The sequence below is a fragment of the Cynoglossus semilaevis genome, chromosome 20, assembly GCF_000523025.1.
Source record: "Cynoglossus semilaevis isolate Cse_v1.0 chromosome 20, Cse_v1.0, whole genome shotgun sequence".
Taxonomy (NCBI): domain Eukaryota; kingdom Metazoa; phylum Chordata; class Actinopteri; order Pleuronectiformes; family Cynoglossidae; genus Cynoglossus; species Cynoglossus semilaevis.
In genome coordinates, this window is record NC_024326.1 from 13062121 (window position 1) to 13078713 (window position 16593).

At 45.4% G+C, this 16593-nt stretch overlaps 1 protein-coding gene across 2 annotated transcripts in view; it reads left to right on the forward strand.

Moving 5' to 3' along the window:
- Positions 1–16593, forward strand: part of glis1a (GLIS family zinc finger 1a) — a 39736-nt gene that overhangs the window by 13681 nt on the left and 9462 nt on the right. For both annotated transcript variants that reach the window (XM_017042505.2, XM_008334917.3), the window contains exons 2-5: positions 5469–6585; positions 9913–10074; positions 14532–14645; positions 16396–16522. In XM_017042505.2, coding sequence (XP_016897994.1) covers positions 5680–6585; positions 9913–10074; positions 14532–14645; positions 16396–16522 — 1309 coding nt within the window. In that variant the 5' untranslated portion in view covers positions 5469–5679. The remainder of the gene's footprint in view (positions 1–5468; positions 6586–9912; positions 10075–14531; positions 14646–16395; positions 16523–16593) is intronic.

Genomic DNA, 16593 nt, shown 5'->3' on the forward strand with positions numbered 1-16593 from the left:
CACCACCTCGGACCTGGAGAGCTTTAACAGGCGTCTGACGGAGCTGCTCCAGTTTCAAACCCCTGGCAGACGTGGACGCTCTGGTCCCAGCTCCTGTATCGGCTCCTCGGGCTCCGCTCGCGCTGTCTTGTGGTTTTGGAGCGAGCCACTGTCATTTCACTGGTATTTCCTGCCATCTGCACTCGGAGCAGTTTCTCACAGAGTCGCACCTGCTTGTAAACGCCTGGCTCTGCCAGCAGGGGAAGGTGGAAGGCTAGGTGAGTCTGGAGCTGGAACTGAGGTCTGTTTGTTTGTTGATCTGGTTCTGATGAACGCGTGTTTGTTGAAGGTTTAAAACCAGTCAACAGTTCACAGCTTCTCAGTGTCGTTGTCCGTCCCGTTTGTCCAGACTTTGTGGACGGGCTCCTGAAGACTTTGGACGTGACTTTGTGTCTGTGTCTTCGCCGGCTCCAGGTGACAGGTTCTGTCTTTGCACCAGTGTTGCTCCAGCAGCGCGTACACTGGGCTCTTCATTCACTGACGGTTCTGTTGAATGCTGCTGCTTGTTTGGGAAAACTGTACCTGGCACCGTCCCCCGCCCCCCCGCTTTGGCTGCAGCAGACTTGGCTGCAGACTTCAGAGACGCGGCGGTCAGGGTTCCAGCCCTGTGGCCCCGGTCGGTGGCATCAACCTGCCTGCACAGGTGTCACAGGTGTCTGTGGTGTCTGTGGTGTCTGTGGTGTCTGTGGTGTCTGTGGTGTCTGTGGTGTCTGTGCTCCTACAGACCGCTCACAGACCCCGCACTTTACGACATAAATTCATTTTGAATATTGTCCTGGTTGGTCCAAACCAAAACACATTTCACAGATTACCTCCATGTTGGAGAGGATCTGAAATGATTATTTTATATTTTTATAATGTTTATATAAATACACAATTTATCTGAATGTAAACATTTGTATAGTTTTATTTGTGATTAACTTTTATTTTTTAACTTATATTAACTGACTTAAATTTAAAAACAAAATTCTTATTAAAACATTTGACTTTTGGACTTATTTACATTTGCAAAATGTAACAAAAAACCCCCAAAATAATTATTTATTTACTGATAAAATCTGTGCTAATTCTTATGACTCTTTAATTATTATTAGGTGTTGGTGATTTTTAGTAATTTAGTCTTGATGTCGATTTTGTTTCTAAACTGAAAAAAAATTCATTTCCAGATCAAATGAAAACTTCACTTCTCCGTGAGGTTGTGGGTGAAGCAGGTGTGAGGCCTGTGTCACAACTGCTGCAGTAGGAAAAGCAGCTGTGAAATGATTCAATTTCCTCTGAATAAATGAAGGTTTTAATAATGGTTTATTTTCACACTCCAGATTTAAACCATTATTTATGTCAGGCTTTCAGTCCAAATAACGAAGGGAAGTGTGAACCGTCAGGCTGGGAGTTAGTCCCTGGTGTCGTTTATAAAAACACTCAAATGACAGTTGTGAAATGACTTGCGTAATTCTGGTGTTTTCTTGACTTCACACTCGACCACATGCATGAGAATCTGCTCTTTTGCAAACATATTGTTCTAACCTTAAAGTTACTGCACACGCGGGGATTAGTAGCCATAAAAACTGTCCCCGTGTGTTTGTTTTTTTCCACATCCAGGAAATCAAATTTGTAATGTTAATTTTCTTTTAAACCGTTTTTATATATTTAAAAAAATGGGTTTTAAAACTGTCAAGATCGCAGAACAAATTGATGGGTAGATAAATCTGCGGGTTGATGAGTCATCACGTCTGTTATGAACTGGTGATTAAAGCTCATGACGCCACAGAACACGTTCAGATATTTGAACGGTTTTTTGTGGGTGTATTCGTTTACTAAGTTCTACTTTTTTCAAACAAAAACGTGGGTCGTGGACTGTGTGCGGCCGCCACAGCTCCACCTACAGGCGACAGACGCAGCAGATTTACAGGGAGTACTGAAGTTGTATAATTAGTAGTACTACAACTTTACGAGTACAACTGTAAAAACCTTTAGCTCATAATTCTAGGAGTTCCATAAAAACAACCTGTGAAAACATTAGCTCTGACTAAGACCCTGAGTTATTAGAATAATATAAACATATTATTTAAATACTTTTTTTTTTACATTCTGAATGAAGCCAAGAAGGAAGTGGCTGGAATATGGATTTCCCAAAATAGAACAGGCCTTTGATTTCAGTTCCAGATGAAGTTCGTTAGTATTTAATCTCTAATGAAATTCATTTTTATGAGAATAATTTCAAAAAAGTATTTAATCTCTAATGAAATTCATTTTCATGAGAATAATTTCAAAATAAATTAATAGAAAACTCATTTGTGTCATTAGTGATGTTCTATCTTTTCTGGCTCTGGTCAGGTTCATGTCAGGTTCATGCACATTTCATCGTGACTTCCTGTTTGTTTCTGACGCTGCTGTTGTAACACGTTCATTACCGTCACGTGATGAGTAACATTAGTGACACAAACACCACGTTACGAGTTGAACATTTGGATCATATTTAACTGACGGTGGATTAAAGCAGAGCTGCAGCTTTTTGAAGTGGATTTTTTTTGGCACGCTGCTGACGTTCCTGTTTCACCTGACCGACCGCTTCAGCTGATTTTCTGATTTTCTTGTGCATAAAACTAAAATATGAGACTCTGTGTTTGCTTCACGTTCCTTCAGATGAATTATTAAGTTATAGAGATTGGATTAATAACGACAGAATCTAATTTTATCCTGATGCAAATTCAGCCGAAGGGCTCCGTGTTTACGTGAGCCTGTCGTCCCAAATCCACTGTGACGCCTCTACAACACCACCGGGGGTCATTTGGGAGGAGAAGGATGAGGAAACTTCATCTCCCTGCCCCCCCTCACTGCCCCCCCGCCCCCATCTCAACAAGGATCTGTTTCCCATGTTTCCATTGAACCAAGAAAGTACAAGGAAACGTTGGCCGTTCACGGAGCAGAGCGCTCGTTGTTGAGACAACTCCACATTCGCTCGTCCTGAAACGCCACAGCTGTGTTTAGCTAACCTCCGCCACATCAGATGGTACGGCTCTTTTATAACGTTTGGAGGCTGAGCCCGGGCTTTGTGGGACACTTTTCTTAGTTTTACTGACTCTTCCTTTTGGACGAGCACCAACGGAGCTGCGTGAAGAGACACTGGGTTTGTTTTTTCTTTTTTCACAAATTCCTCTTTTTTAAGCTGGATCTTCTGCTGCATTTTTATGATGTTTTTTTATTACATTTGTGGAGTTAATGTCGTGTTTGCGTCAAAAACGCCACATGTCGACCTCAGAACTCTAATATTGGTTTTAGTCCTTAAAGCAACAGGTACAAGTTTGCAATTATCGTATTTCAAACACACCAAACCACAAGTGTTATTAATCCAGCTCAGTCCTGTTGACACACACACACACACACATGCTGCAACCCCTCTAATTAGGATTCAACCACAGTTCCCATGATTGGTGTGCTACACGACTCTGGAGGTGGTGGTGGTGTCGGTGGTGTCGGGGGGTTGGAACTCCAGCGATTTACTGGAAGGATCATAAAACTGTAAACCCGACTATACCCGGAAACTATGGGCCTGAACCTACACTTAGTGAGTCCTTCAGTCGGCTCGTATAAGCACAGAAGTTAGTCATCCACTTAGCAGCGTTGGTTTCTGGCTCGTAAAAAAAAAAGTCCGCACAGAACTCCCATTGATCGGTTCCAGTGACTAATTACACGCGACACAGATCCTGCTGTAAATTAGATCATCAATATCTGGCAGACGCCGCAGAGGAGTGGAAACGGGGGTGAGGGCAGTAAATACTGGAGCTCTGGATGCACAGAGGAGCTTCTGTGTGTGTGTGGGATCAGGGCGGAGCAGGGCGGGGGCTTCAGATTGACCCTCCACGTTTCTCCCAGCGTCTGGAGCAGGTTCTGGGCCACGGTGCCGTGAGCTGCCGGGGCGGCCGTCGACCCTCGTCGGTTTGATTGAAGCTCGCTGACAGGGGGCTCGGACCCTCTGTTGGTTGGTTCAGTGTAACGTCTAAGACAGTTCGGCGTCACCTCTTGGACAGACATGAAAACGTCGTCAGAACAAACCAATCGTTGATCAGCAACGTCACCAGGTTCTTCAAACACTCCTTCCTCAGGCTGACCTTTAACCTTTTCAGTTTGACTGTTTGATAAAGTGAGGCTCAGTTTTACCTGATAATCTTTAACTCATTCAGCTAGTTTTGATATTTTTGTGGCTGTCATTTGTCTTTGTTTGTTTTTTTACTTTTACCTCTGACTCACCTGAACAGTTTTCATTATATTAACCTGGCTTTTTTTTAGCAACTTACAAGTGTTTGTGTTTACCTTTTTGTGTGACCTTTGCTAACCTTTAGCCGTAATCAACTGAACCTCCTTCCTGTCTCTGATCATTTTTAGGACCAAACTGATTGTAGTCCAGTCTTTCATTGTTCCTTTTCTCTCTGATCTTCTTGGTTCATTTCTCTTTATTCATGATTAAGGCAGTGACACATGGGGGGGGGGGGGGGTTAACCCCCCCCTGGAACAGTGTAGAAAGTTCTCACAATGGTTAGAGGAGGACAGTAGTGTGAGGGTAATTTTAGCACACACACACACACACTCACACACACACCACTGCATTGGAATGCGTTGATTCATGCTCCGAGGGAATCTTTTCACATTAGCTGATTGTTGGAAATGGGTAAAAAGGAACAGTCCGTGCGTCCAGACGAGGTCTGCCTCACGTCACCTGATCACTGTTGGTTGGACTGGAAGATAAAAAATGTGAAGAATCCAGGGAGTTTAAAAAAAGCAGTGACTTCATCAGACATCTGTTGTTGTTTCCACTTTTCTGACGAGGTAAAAAATGTGGCGCAGCATCAGCAACGCTGGCAACGCAGGACTGAGCAACAGGATGGAGGAAGAGACAGTCACACGATGATAATGTTAGTGTTTTAAACGAACTACAAGTTGAATGGTTAAAGATTAGATCAGATTAGACAGAACTTTATTAAAATGAAAAAAATGAAGGGAATTCATTGAGAAAAAGTTCTGAGGCAGAAGTTGATGTTGATTTTTTTTCATCCTTGTTTCAAACTTCCAGTTCCTGTCATGAACTCCTTCATGCAGATCCTGCTGTACGTATCAGGTGTTAAAGTGATGGTTTGGGGGCCAACACGGGACGTGCTGTGTCTGAACTTCTCTGAAGGTTCTGAAAAGTTTCTGTTTGGTGGAATTGAGTTCAGGATCTGAACCCTCCCTCTGCACTGATCGCATCCTCAGATATGATCAAGAGGAGTGGATGGTTCAGTGACGCGAGGTGGTTCAGGGACACATGTGTGTCACATTTACACAGAGAGAGAGAGAGAGAGAGAGAGAGAGAGAGAGGCAACCCCCATTTGTGTGTCTTTGTGCCTGTTGCCTGTTAAGGTGACTCATTTGGGTTTGGTTTGTGTCTCCCACAGAGCGTGAGTGAGTGAGTGACCACGCAACAGTTTGGAACAAATGACAGAAGATTAGAGGCCGTTCCAGCAGCGGGAGATCAGTCTAATCTGATTACGTCTGAGCTCTGAGAGATGCTGTGAGCCGTTCCTCCTCTGATGGATTCTTAGAGCCGCTCCCAGATCACACACATCAGCATCTTTCCTTGCGGGAAGTCGGAGTACGGGGGCCGGCATGTGGCCCCCTGACCTGGGGCCTCCTGACGTCCAGCTGACTCTTCCCGGTTTTGGGAGCGTGTTTGAAGATGCCGAGGATCTCCAGGCCCCGCTGTCGTCCGGAGGCTTCTGTCAGGCGCCGGTACCTTCGGGCGGTATGTGCTGCGTACCCATGACGTCCCTGTCCCTGTCCTCCCTGGGGAGAGACCTCACGTCTTTACTGAACTGTAAGACCAATGGGTTCCACCTGGAGAAGTCGGTGGAGGACTTCGCCACAACCGGAAACCAAGAACCCAAAACCAACCAGAGGTTCAGCTGTTACCCTCAGTCCTCCCTGCCTTTGTCCTACATGCTGACCGGCTGTGCAACGTCTCCCACCTTTTGCACCCCCCCGCCCTCTGTGTCTTCTAACTCCACCTCCTCCTCCTCTTTGTTCTTTCCCTCCTCCGTGCCTCCTGCCGACGCCAACACCAAAACATCTCAACCACAGCACAAGCTTCAAGACGAGTATCAGTCCATCAAGCAGGAGCCGGCCGATGACTTCCTGCCATGCAAGACGGAACCGTTTCACATGAACAACCAGCAGGGGGAGCTGTTTCACGTTGGTCAGCCCCTGGAACGCCACGACGCCCAGGACGGTACCCAGACACCTCTGCACTCGCCGAGGCTCAGCGGTGCGGTGGGCCAGGACCCCGGAGCGGAGCAGCAGGAGCAGCTTTGTCACTGGATCGACTGCAGCGCTGCCCACAGCAGCCAGGAGGAGCTGGTGAGGCATATCGAGAAGGTTCACATCGACCAGCGCAAAGGCGAGGAGTTTGCGTGCTTCTGGGCCGGCTGCGTGCGTCGCCACAAACCCTTCAACGCTCGCTACAAGCTGCTGATTCACATGAGGGTCCATTCAGGAGAGAAACCCAACAAGTGTATGGTGAGTACTACCAGTACTGCGTTGGTAATGACTGAAGTACTTTTTACTTTGCTGTTTGTGAGAGCTGGAGTTTTTTCAAGAAGGAGAGATTTCATTAAATAAGTTTGAACGTTTCCAGAAACAAATCAGTTCAATAATAACAGTAATAACAGTAATAACATGTCATTTCATGTTTCATGGTTTTATGACTGGCTATAAAACAAATATAAACCTCACATTATTTGGGAAAATAAAGTTAATATTTTTCTGAGATAGTTTAAAGTGAAAGAAAATTCAAGTCAAACCGCTGTAGCTCCTCGACACCTGCAGGTATGAAACACACTTTTCAAAAACGTTAAACTCCTAGAGCAGAGAGAGAGCATCACGGCGGCCAATCAGAGTCCAGATGAGCCCCCCGCCCCTCCCGGCCCTCCCTCTGGCTCTTGTCCGTGAGTTTTATCAACAGCAGCTTTTTTCTTGTGTTGAAGTCTTTTTCCATACGTGAGGTGTAAAACAAGAGGAAAAATGAAAAACTCCCGTCGTCCGTTCACAGCTGACTCAGCAGTAACGGAAGAAGGTGGTTTTCACAATCACTTCATGCACGAACATTTGTCCAAAACACTCAGGGATAAAACTGGCAGGCTCATCAACAGTTGTGGCTATTTTCAATCAGTCAAAACATCTCCCGTGTCCAACTGCGTGTTTTGGCTCCAGCCCGCTCATTTGGAGGATTAGCGGGGTTTGAGTTGCTTACGACGCGTCTCCGCTTTCCCCAGAATGTGCAGCTGGTGATCAACTGTCCATCAGACAGACGGGATCAAACGCTTTCCTCCACTCACGACAGGTTTCCCTGACTCATGCGTGCCGGGGGAAGAACTGTGGCCGCGGCCATCGCATGAATGAATGAAGGTTGTGTCTGCGGCGCGGCGGCTGCCAGGATCAGCTGATCGCCCTGCGGTTCCTCTGAGTTTATGGGCAGCAGAGATGGAATAAACAGACAAAGGCAGACTGGTCCACAGTCAGGATCCGGCCTGACCTGCTGATGCACAGTAATGTGGTGCATTCTTGAAGTTGTCGAGTCAGCAGATCTGGTAAAATCATTGACAGTTTATATTAAAGGACTGTTTCCATCCGGAGCCCAGAGGAGTTGACTGGAAATCGAAGGAAAAAATCAGTTGGAGGATCAGACGGTATATATCAGTCAGGAAACCTGTGTTTCTTTGTGTGTGTTTTATGGGCTTTTTCCCTCTAAATTGGATTGTTAAAGTGAATTTGAACCTGAGGAGTAGTTCTGTGGGTCCACGTTTGTGAGCAGTGTGGTCTTGGTCCAAACGCTGTCACCACAGTGGTCTCTAAGTCCCGGTGCCGCCCCGCCCTCCGTCACCTGTCATGAGTCCACGGGCCTCAGTGACTCTGCCCATAATTCCCTAGTGTCCCCGCTGTCGTCAGCCCAGGGACTCCATTAATAATTCATTCACAAATATCCACCAATGAGTTAGTTCATTAACATGACATCATTTGTTGCCGACAGAGCGCGTCTGCCTCCTCACAGACTCACACCATGAACATCAACAACACAAACATGTCGTCAGTGACAAACCTCTCTGCTGCTGCTGCTGTTACTGCTGCTGCTGCTGCTGTTGCTGCTGCTGTTACTGCTGCTGCTGTTACTGCTGCTGCTGCTGCTGCTGCTGCTGCTGCTTCAGTGGAAAGTTAATAATTCTGATGAATGCGTTCAGTGTTTGGTCATTAATTCATTTTTATTAAACAGCTCAGATCAGACAGCTGTCATTCTGTCTGTAAATACACACTCAGTGTTTTTAAATACCACACAGTAGACCAGGCGTGTCCAACGTCTGGCACGGGGGCCAACTGGGCATTCACACAGGGCTGACGCGGCCCAGGACATTTGTCTTATTAATAAGGTTTTATGGTCAGACATTGATATTTGTTTTAAATGTATAGTTTTATTGCAGAAATCCCAGATTTTACAAATTTCCTTCACGTTGGCTAGCATTTAGCTACCGTCCCTGATGAATAGATGAATCGAACAGACAGGATCCTGTTCTAAAACAAACTGAATCTAAAACGACAGGATGAACCAGATGTTGGATCCTGTTCCTGATGGAAGTCAAGTCCATGAAAACATCAGCTGAAGCTGAAGCTGAAGCTGCGGTTGGATTCCTGACCCGTCAGTTCTCAGACATCTGCTCCTTTCAACTGATGTCGTGTTCGTTTGCAGGACAGGAAGTGTCTCCGTGTCGTTGTGAAGCCGTCATAATCTGAGCAGAAACGTTCGACGCCAAAGATCCAAAGATCTGCGTGTGTCGTCTGTTGCCCCGCGGCCGTAGATGAATCAAACACAATGATGTCGTTTTGTGTTTTTTTAACGACCAGAAAAGGCCGACGTTAACTGACCTCGTAAAACGCTGGAGCGAACGTCAGGAGTTTTTTCCACATTTTAAAAAGCGGTGACGCGGGCGGCGTTCCAGCTCTGATTGTTTGTTTGTTGATCAAATAAATCAATAAACTAAATGTTTTAAATGTGATGAATCTAAAAGAGCGTGAGGATCAGTTCCAGGTCCAGCCCGTGCTCCTCCGTGTGGTTCCTGACAGCACAGACCGTGTCAGTGCTGCACGTCCAGATCGAACGTGACAGCGTTTGTAAAAGTCAAGTTATAAAATGTTGCTTTACAGTCTCTGCAGGACCATCGACCGCTGACACTGGAGTGGCTGCAGCCCAAGACAAACACTGTTAATGTGTAGCACCTGTGTGTGTGTGTGTGTGTGTGTGTGTGTGTTTATCACCTCATTTCTTTTACAGATTAAATCTATAAAACTTTCTGGTTGTGCAGAAAGTGCTGCAGAATACTATAATAATACTATGATGTACTATAGTGTGTATACTACGATTTATACTACACTAATATTTTACGGTCTGTATAGTACTATACTGTACACACATGGAAGTACACTATAAAATACTATATTTACTTTGCTATTCCAGAATAGTACAGTTGATCATATACTACTGTATACTGCTGCATCAGGTATTCTGTACTGTAGTATAGTACACAATATGGAGTACTGTACTCTGCATAACATTTCACTAAATACTAATATGTATATATTTAAAATACCATGATATACTGCTATGTGCTATTACTATGTTGTACTACACTGTACTACACAACCTTTTGTGATACATTTGACTTTATAGAGTACTGGACTGTAGTACTACGTCAAGTTTTATAAGTATCTGTTGTACTCTACCAGACTGTACTAATGTATGCTGTACCTAAGGTACATTAGTAGTACTACTACTGCATATTTGTATTTCTTTTTCAGTTCGAAGGCTGCTCCAAGGCTTTTTCCCGCCTGGAGAATCTGAAAATCCACCTGAGGAGCCACACGGGAGAGAAACCGTACATCTGTCAGCACCCCGGCTGCCTGAAGGCCTTCAGCAACTCCAGCGACCGGGCCAAGCACCAGCGAACACACCTGGACACGGTCAGTGATCGGCAACACCACACACACTCAAATGTAGGGTCTGCCCCGTCGTCATGGAGACGCAGCGCGCTCAGAGTCAGAGAAAACAAACAACTGCACCGGATGAAGAGCGTCTTTTTAATCAAATCATTAACTATGACATCAGCAGCAGGAGTCAAACCTTTTACAGCACTAATACGATGAAACCCAAATTCCTCCGAGGATCCGGAGAAGCCGGGCTAAACTTCCCGCTGCTCCCTCTCTCTGCACTCGTAAATCTAGTCTTTGACGGCATAAATAAGTTATGAAATGCAACCGCTGATGCAGCCTGATGTGAGGGAACAAAAATAAAGCTTTAACTCACCACGGCTCCCTCTGGTGCACCAGGTGCCAAATCCCGTGCCAGGATTGTGGCTCCTTCTGGAGGCAGATTGTGATGGAAAATACCTTCCTTTAAGTGTTTTTCCAGCTCTCATATCTATATTTGTTCTTCTCTAACACACGGACTTGTCAGTTTAATTAAGAGTTGGACTTCGCCCTGTTGGCCTGAACCCGTGTCGATGACGTGGCGTTTTAATTGCGCTTCTCCTCATCGTCGAGGGGACGCAGCTTTTCGTGGAAGAACGACGTTCCCTGCGGCTGCATTATTCCACGGCCTACAACAATGTACAGGAACGACCTCCACCGAGGTGATTCTGTCAGTGTCTGTCTGTCTGTCTGTCTGTTAACTCTCTGATTACTCAACAATTACTGAGCCCGTTCCCATGAAATGCTGTGCAGCGGTTGGGAATGAACAAAGGGAGAATCATTCCCACTTTGCAGCCGATTGGACCAGGCGTCTTTACAGAACTTCATGCTGTTGAAGAAATGTAGTGGAAAGACGCTGGATTTGGCTTCCTGTCTGCTCTTTGTCCCAAAACTCATGACTCAGGCTTTTTTTAAAGCCTCAAAAACATATATGTATCTGAGCTCGAACGCTCAGTAAAAAACAAACCAACGCACGCCATAAAACGCTAACGACAGACGGAGTGTAAACATACATTCAGACACGGTGAAAAAAAAAGACCAAATTATTTTTTGGCAGCAGCGCTAACAGTAGTCTACTGTAAAAACAAGAAAACACACTAATGCAGCGTAATGACCTCCATCTTGGAGGTTCAGCCTTTGGTGCCGCTCGTCTGTCTGTTAACTCTCTGATTACTCAACAATTACTGAACCCGTTCCCATGGAATTTTGTGGAGGTTTGGAAATGAACAAAGGAAGATCCTGAGTCCAGGACTGGCGGGGGGGGGAGGTGGGGGGGGGGCAGAAGGGGGGGGGTGATACAGGATTTCATTTTTCTTTGTTTTACTTTGGAAATTTACATGTTGGCAGAAATGTGTGTTTTTTTAGGATCCTCATAAGAAACATGTCAATTTGACCAAAGAAAATATTAGAATATAGGTTGGTAAAAAAAAAAAAGTACAGGACAGAAGCTAAATGTTAGCTAAGACGTGAAGTGCGACGTATAACATTATCCATTATGCTAACATGTAGTACATGAAGCTCAAATATAGCAGCAAGGGCTAAATGTTAGTCAAAAAATAACACTTGACGTTTGTTGAAAGGTTCTTAAAGAAGCTCAAAGTAAAAAAACAACAACAACAAAAGCAGGACATTCACGAACACTAATATTAACCCAAGGAACTGGTGATGAAACTGAAGACGAGCTCCGTCTCTGGTGGACGGAAACTCCTAAATGTTGGAAAGTGTCTGTTTTCACAGCGTTTTAAAACCGGCGTTAACACCTTCTTCACGCCGACGGCGTTCTCTGTCCACATCTGAGACCGTGACAAAAACGATTCGATTTGTGAAAATAACGCAGCCAAAATCAACAAGGACAGCGCGAGGGCGAGTTGTGAAACGTCCTCCTCAGGACTCTTCTCTGATTGGTCACGGCTCTCAGAGCCCGCTGGATTTATGTCTGTGAGTTGTCTGTGATGCTGACACACGTAACGTATCACTGGTACAAAGTGGAACGACCGCATCACACGGTCACTGCTCCGAGAGGTAATCTGTTCAGACTCACGGAGCAGCGGGATGGTCTCCCAGGGAATATTCTTCAGAAAGGATTTCGAAATAACATGATGTTTCCCAACCTCTGCCAGTGTGTGAAGTCAGGATCTGTGGGAGAAAAGTTGGTCAAACTCTGGAGCCGCACATTTGAATGGTTTCAAATCCTTTAACACAGAAGGAAACACACGGGGAAAGCTGAGTGTGTAGTGTAGTGTAGTGTAGTGTAGTGTGGTGACGACTTTTGACCTGTTAAATTAAAGGTATTCAATAAATGTCCGTATTTTTCCATCACATTCCGTCACAATCCTGGCACTGATTTTGGCGACTGATACACCAGGGGGCGCAGTGGTTTCATGGTTAATAATCTGGTTAGTAATGGTTAGTAATTTTTCTTTGCGACTTTAACTTTTGTGCTAACTAATTGATTTATGAATTAATACAATGGTTTTTTTTTTGCTAATTTAATATAAAATATCCTGATCTGACGAGAGCGTCACCAGATGAGGATGCATGAAAAAAAAATCCTCCCTGTCACGTCATGACCTGCTCCACCGCTGATGTTTGTAAAACAACATTTCCTTATGACATAAAACATAATTAGTTGAGGGTAAACCAGTCCGTTGGATTAATGAGATTCTGATTAGTTGTTTTTTGGTCGTCAATCAAAATATTTAGTAAAACTGTGACCCGCTGCATGTGGTGGTATATGTTTTCATATTTATGGTTATGACTTTGTGGGATGTAAACCTCGGCGGTTCAGATAAATACTGTTCATGTGTTTCCATGAAACCCTAATGGACTCCACCTGTTTGCGAGCTCCGTAATGAAACGGAGTCGAAATCTGCGAGAAACCAGATTCATGGAAATGGGCTCGTTAACTCATCTAAACTCACAACTTTGATAAAATTGTGAAATACAAGCAGCACAACCTCACTAATGGGAAGCAGCTTTCCTCTGTCAGTGCTTCTTACGTTTAAAACATCTCCCTTCATTGTTTCTCGCATGAAAATGTGCTGCGAACTTTTCCAGAAGATAAATTTATGCAGCATGTGTTATAAATTTTTCATTCGCTGCAGAAGAAATCCTCTGTTTTCTGTTTGGAGATTAGTTTCTGATTCACATTGATGTTACTCATGAATGCACTGATTTAAAGCTTTTTAACTCTTCCTCTCCTTCCTCTTCTTCCTCTTCCTCTTCCTCTTCTTCTTCTCATGCCTGCAGACTGAAAGGTAAACATCTCCGCCGTTCTTTCTCTCCTTCCACAGTCCGACACCTCCTCTCAGCTGATTCGTTCATGCTCTGCACAGGTTCCTCTGATCGTTCAGTCACCTTGGAGGACTGGAGGATTATCAGTGAGGACATCAGCGTCAGCTGGGCTTCCTCGGGGTGAAGTGTGTGTCAGAGATGTTCCAGTTAGGCCTGCGTTTATGGGGCTACAACACATTTTCTCTGCTGTTCTCGTTTACCGTTGAACAAAGTAAAGACAGAGCGAATGAAGAAGTAATCCACTGCAGGCCGAGGACATTAATGTGCTGATAGATTTGAAAGAAACAAGACATCTGCTTCTGAGCAACAGCTAGAACCCCCCCTCCCCCCCCCCGGTCCATACACTGGTGGTGATAATGGTTGGTGAGACTTCACGAAAATGTTGTCGTGATGGTGGAAGAAACAGACAGAACAGAAAGAGAAGGAGCAGAAGGCCGACAACCATCAGAGATGTTCCTGACCTTTGACACCAGGTCATAACCTTTGTCTGGTCACTCACATCGGCCCCTTGCAGAAATAGGGAAGGAACGTCTTAGAACTTTTTGACCTAGCTCGTATGTGCTGTATCCTCATGTGACCCCGAGTAACAAAACACAGGAACTGTCCCTTTAGGACCTGCGCTCCTTTCATCACACGGCCTCTGCAAATCAAATGGAAAGTACAAAGGCTGCTGGAGGTGGAGCGTGTGATTGGTGATTGTATCTCGTGTTGGACAGACCTCGGTTCTAAACCCAAACCCACTCCGACGCCGACGCCTCCTGTGTTTCTGTGTTTGTTTTCTTTGATTCGTGCCACGTTTCTTCAAGCTTGTTCTGCAGCAGCTGAAAATGTTTCTGTGAATGTCAGATCTTGTTGTCGGAATCAAGGCTAGAATGGGAAATACCATAAATCACTAACATAAGTCGAGAGGCTGGTGGAGCTCCCAGGCTCCAGGCTCCAGGCTCCAGGCTCCAGGCTCCAGGCCTGGTACCTGCAGCTGCTTCAAATATCAGAAGAGATAGAACAGAAACCACAGCTTCAGTTTCCCAGGCCTTGATGTAGAGCAGAGGCTGAGAAGCCAGCACGGTTATTTATTTTCATTTGGTTTTCATGGCTTCCTCCGTGTCTGCCTTAACTCACTTCTTCTTCTTCTTCTTCTTCTTCTGCTCCGTCCACAGAAGCCCTACGCCTGTCAGATCCCAGGCTGCACCAAACGCTACACCGACCCCAGCTCGCTGAGGAAACACGTCAAAGCCCACTCTGCCAAAGGCCTGCAGGAGAGAGAGGTGAAGGTAGGAGACACAGACACAGACACAGACACAGACACAGACACAGACACAGACACAGACACACCTGAGGTGTGAATGGTGTTCTGTCTTTTATTAACTGTTGGGTTTGACTTTAGCTCCGCCCATGACCACAGAATGGAATATTAATGAGAATGAACCCTGGTGTGGATCATTGATGAATGATCAGTAGTTGACTCAGAGTCAGAGTCAGACTCAGACTCAGACTCAGAGTCAGAGTCACTTCAGGTGAAACTGATTTCATTTTTACTCCGACCTTTTTTTGATGAAGTAGTTCATCTGAGGTTGAAGTGAATCTTGAACCTCTCTGTTTCTGATGAGGAGGAGATGGATGTGGAGCAGCAGGAGCAGTGGGGCGGGGGGCGGGGGGTGAGCATGTTTGTGATTGTAATACAACAAACAGAGAATTACACACACTCTCTGGAAATCCAGAATAGGGAGCCTATTGTTCAGGGCTCTCTGGCCCTTGTTTGTTTTCTGTGGACCGTGAGTGACACGGGGGCATTGTGTGTGTGTGTGTGTGTTTGTGTGTGTACTCCCATGCCTTGTTTAGCTTAAACACAACCACGTGTGCTCTTGAGTTGTGACAGGGCTAACACGCCCTGCTCCGCCGCGAGCTCCAAATATTAAAAGCTGCCCTTCATAAAGTCCGTCCGTTTCTCTTGGCCGATGTGTCACGGCCATTGAAGTCTGTGCGATCGTAAACCCTGCTTTGAATAAACATTTTTTGCTGATTATTCACTCCAGTATGCTGTGGTTCTTGGGTGTCCTTCACAAGCTTCTTCTGAGTCCTGGAGCTGTGGAGAAGTTGTTTTGGAAAGTCCTGGGGGACGCTCTGTTAACGCCGGATAATAAAGTACATTTTCTTTTGTTTGAACATTCTGGAAGAGGATTGCCTAACAAGAGTTTAGGGTTTTGTACTTTTCAGAAGTTAGATCACAAGACAAAACAAGAACTGTGTGTGTGGTGCAAGCGTCATCTTTGGGTTTGTTTTTTTTTTTTTGTTTGTTTCTTGTGTTGAATAATGAACAGTAGAAAAGTCACTGCTTCAGTTCATCTACTGTACCTGATGAAGAGAGGGAGGGCACGGGGCTAAGGTACAGCTTCACGACAACTTCATCAAACTTCATTAGTCTCCTGAGGGGGGGGGGGGGGACGAGGAGGGGTCACGGGGTCAGGGGCTCCTGGAGCAGCAGTAAAAATTAAAACCAGTGACGAAAAAAATAACACAGCAGGTGATCGACAGTACTACTAAACTGACAGTACTACTAAACTGACAGTACTAACAGAGTAACTAAACAAATACTCTGTCTTGTTCTAATGAACAGACTCTTTATCAGAGATGGTTCTCAATATGAGGTTTGCAGCCAAATAGACGATGTCAGTTGTTGTGGACTGACCCAGGACTGAAGTGGACGAGGATCTCGTGGACTGACGCGTCCAAGTTTGAGATTATTCTTTGGACTCATGCACAGTGTTTTCAGAGGAAGCCAGGAGAAAAATAAAATCAGTGGCTGTTTGAGGTCGTCACTCCAACGTGTCATGGTTCGGTCGTTAGGAAGATTTCTTTATGAATCGAACTTGAAAAAGAAAAAAAAGACTTGGAATGTGAACGTTCTCAGACACAGAGGAACCCAGTCCCTGATACTGGTTCTGAATTAGCAGCACTGTGTACACGCGGGCTAACAAACAGCTAACAGCTAACAGCTAACCATCTGTTCTGTCGGACCCACAGGTTCAGGTGCACTCCATGCTGGAGTCGGACGTTCTGACCGACTGTTTGGCCAAGCAGCACCTGCAGAACCCGTCCTCCCTCCAGGGGAACGGCCCAGCAGCAGCGCCGGCCTTAGACGACTTCACAGGTACGTGGACTCAAACACCTGCTCTGACCAAGGCTGCCTCTCCAGTTTTCCTCCATGCTCTCATCTGCTCC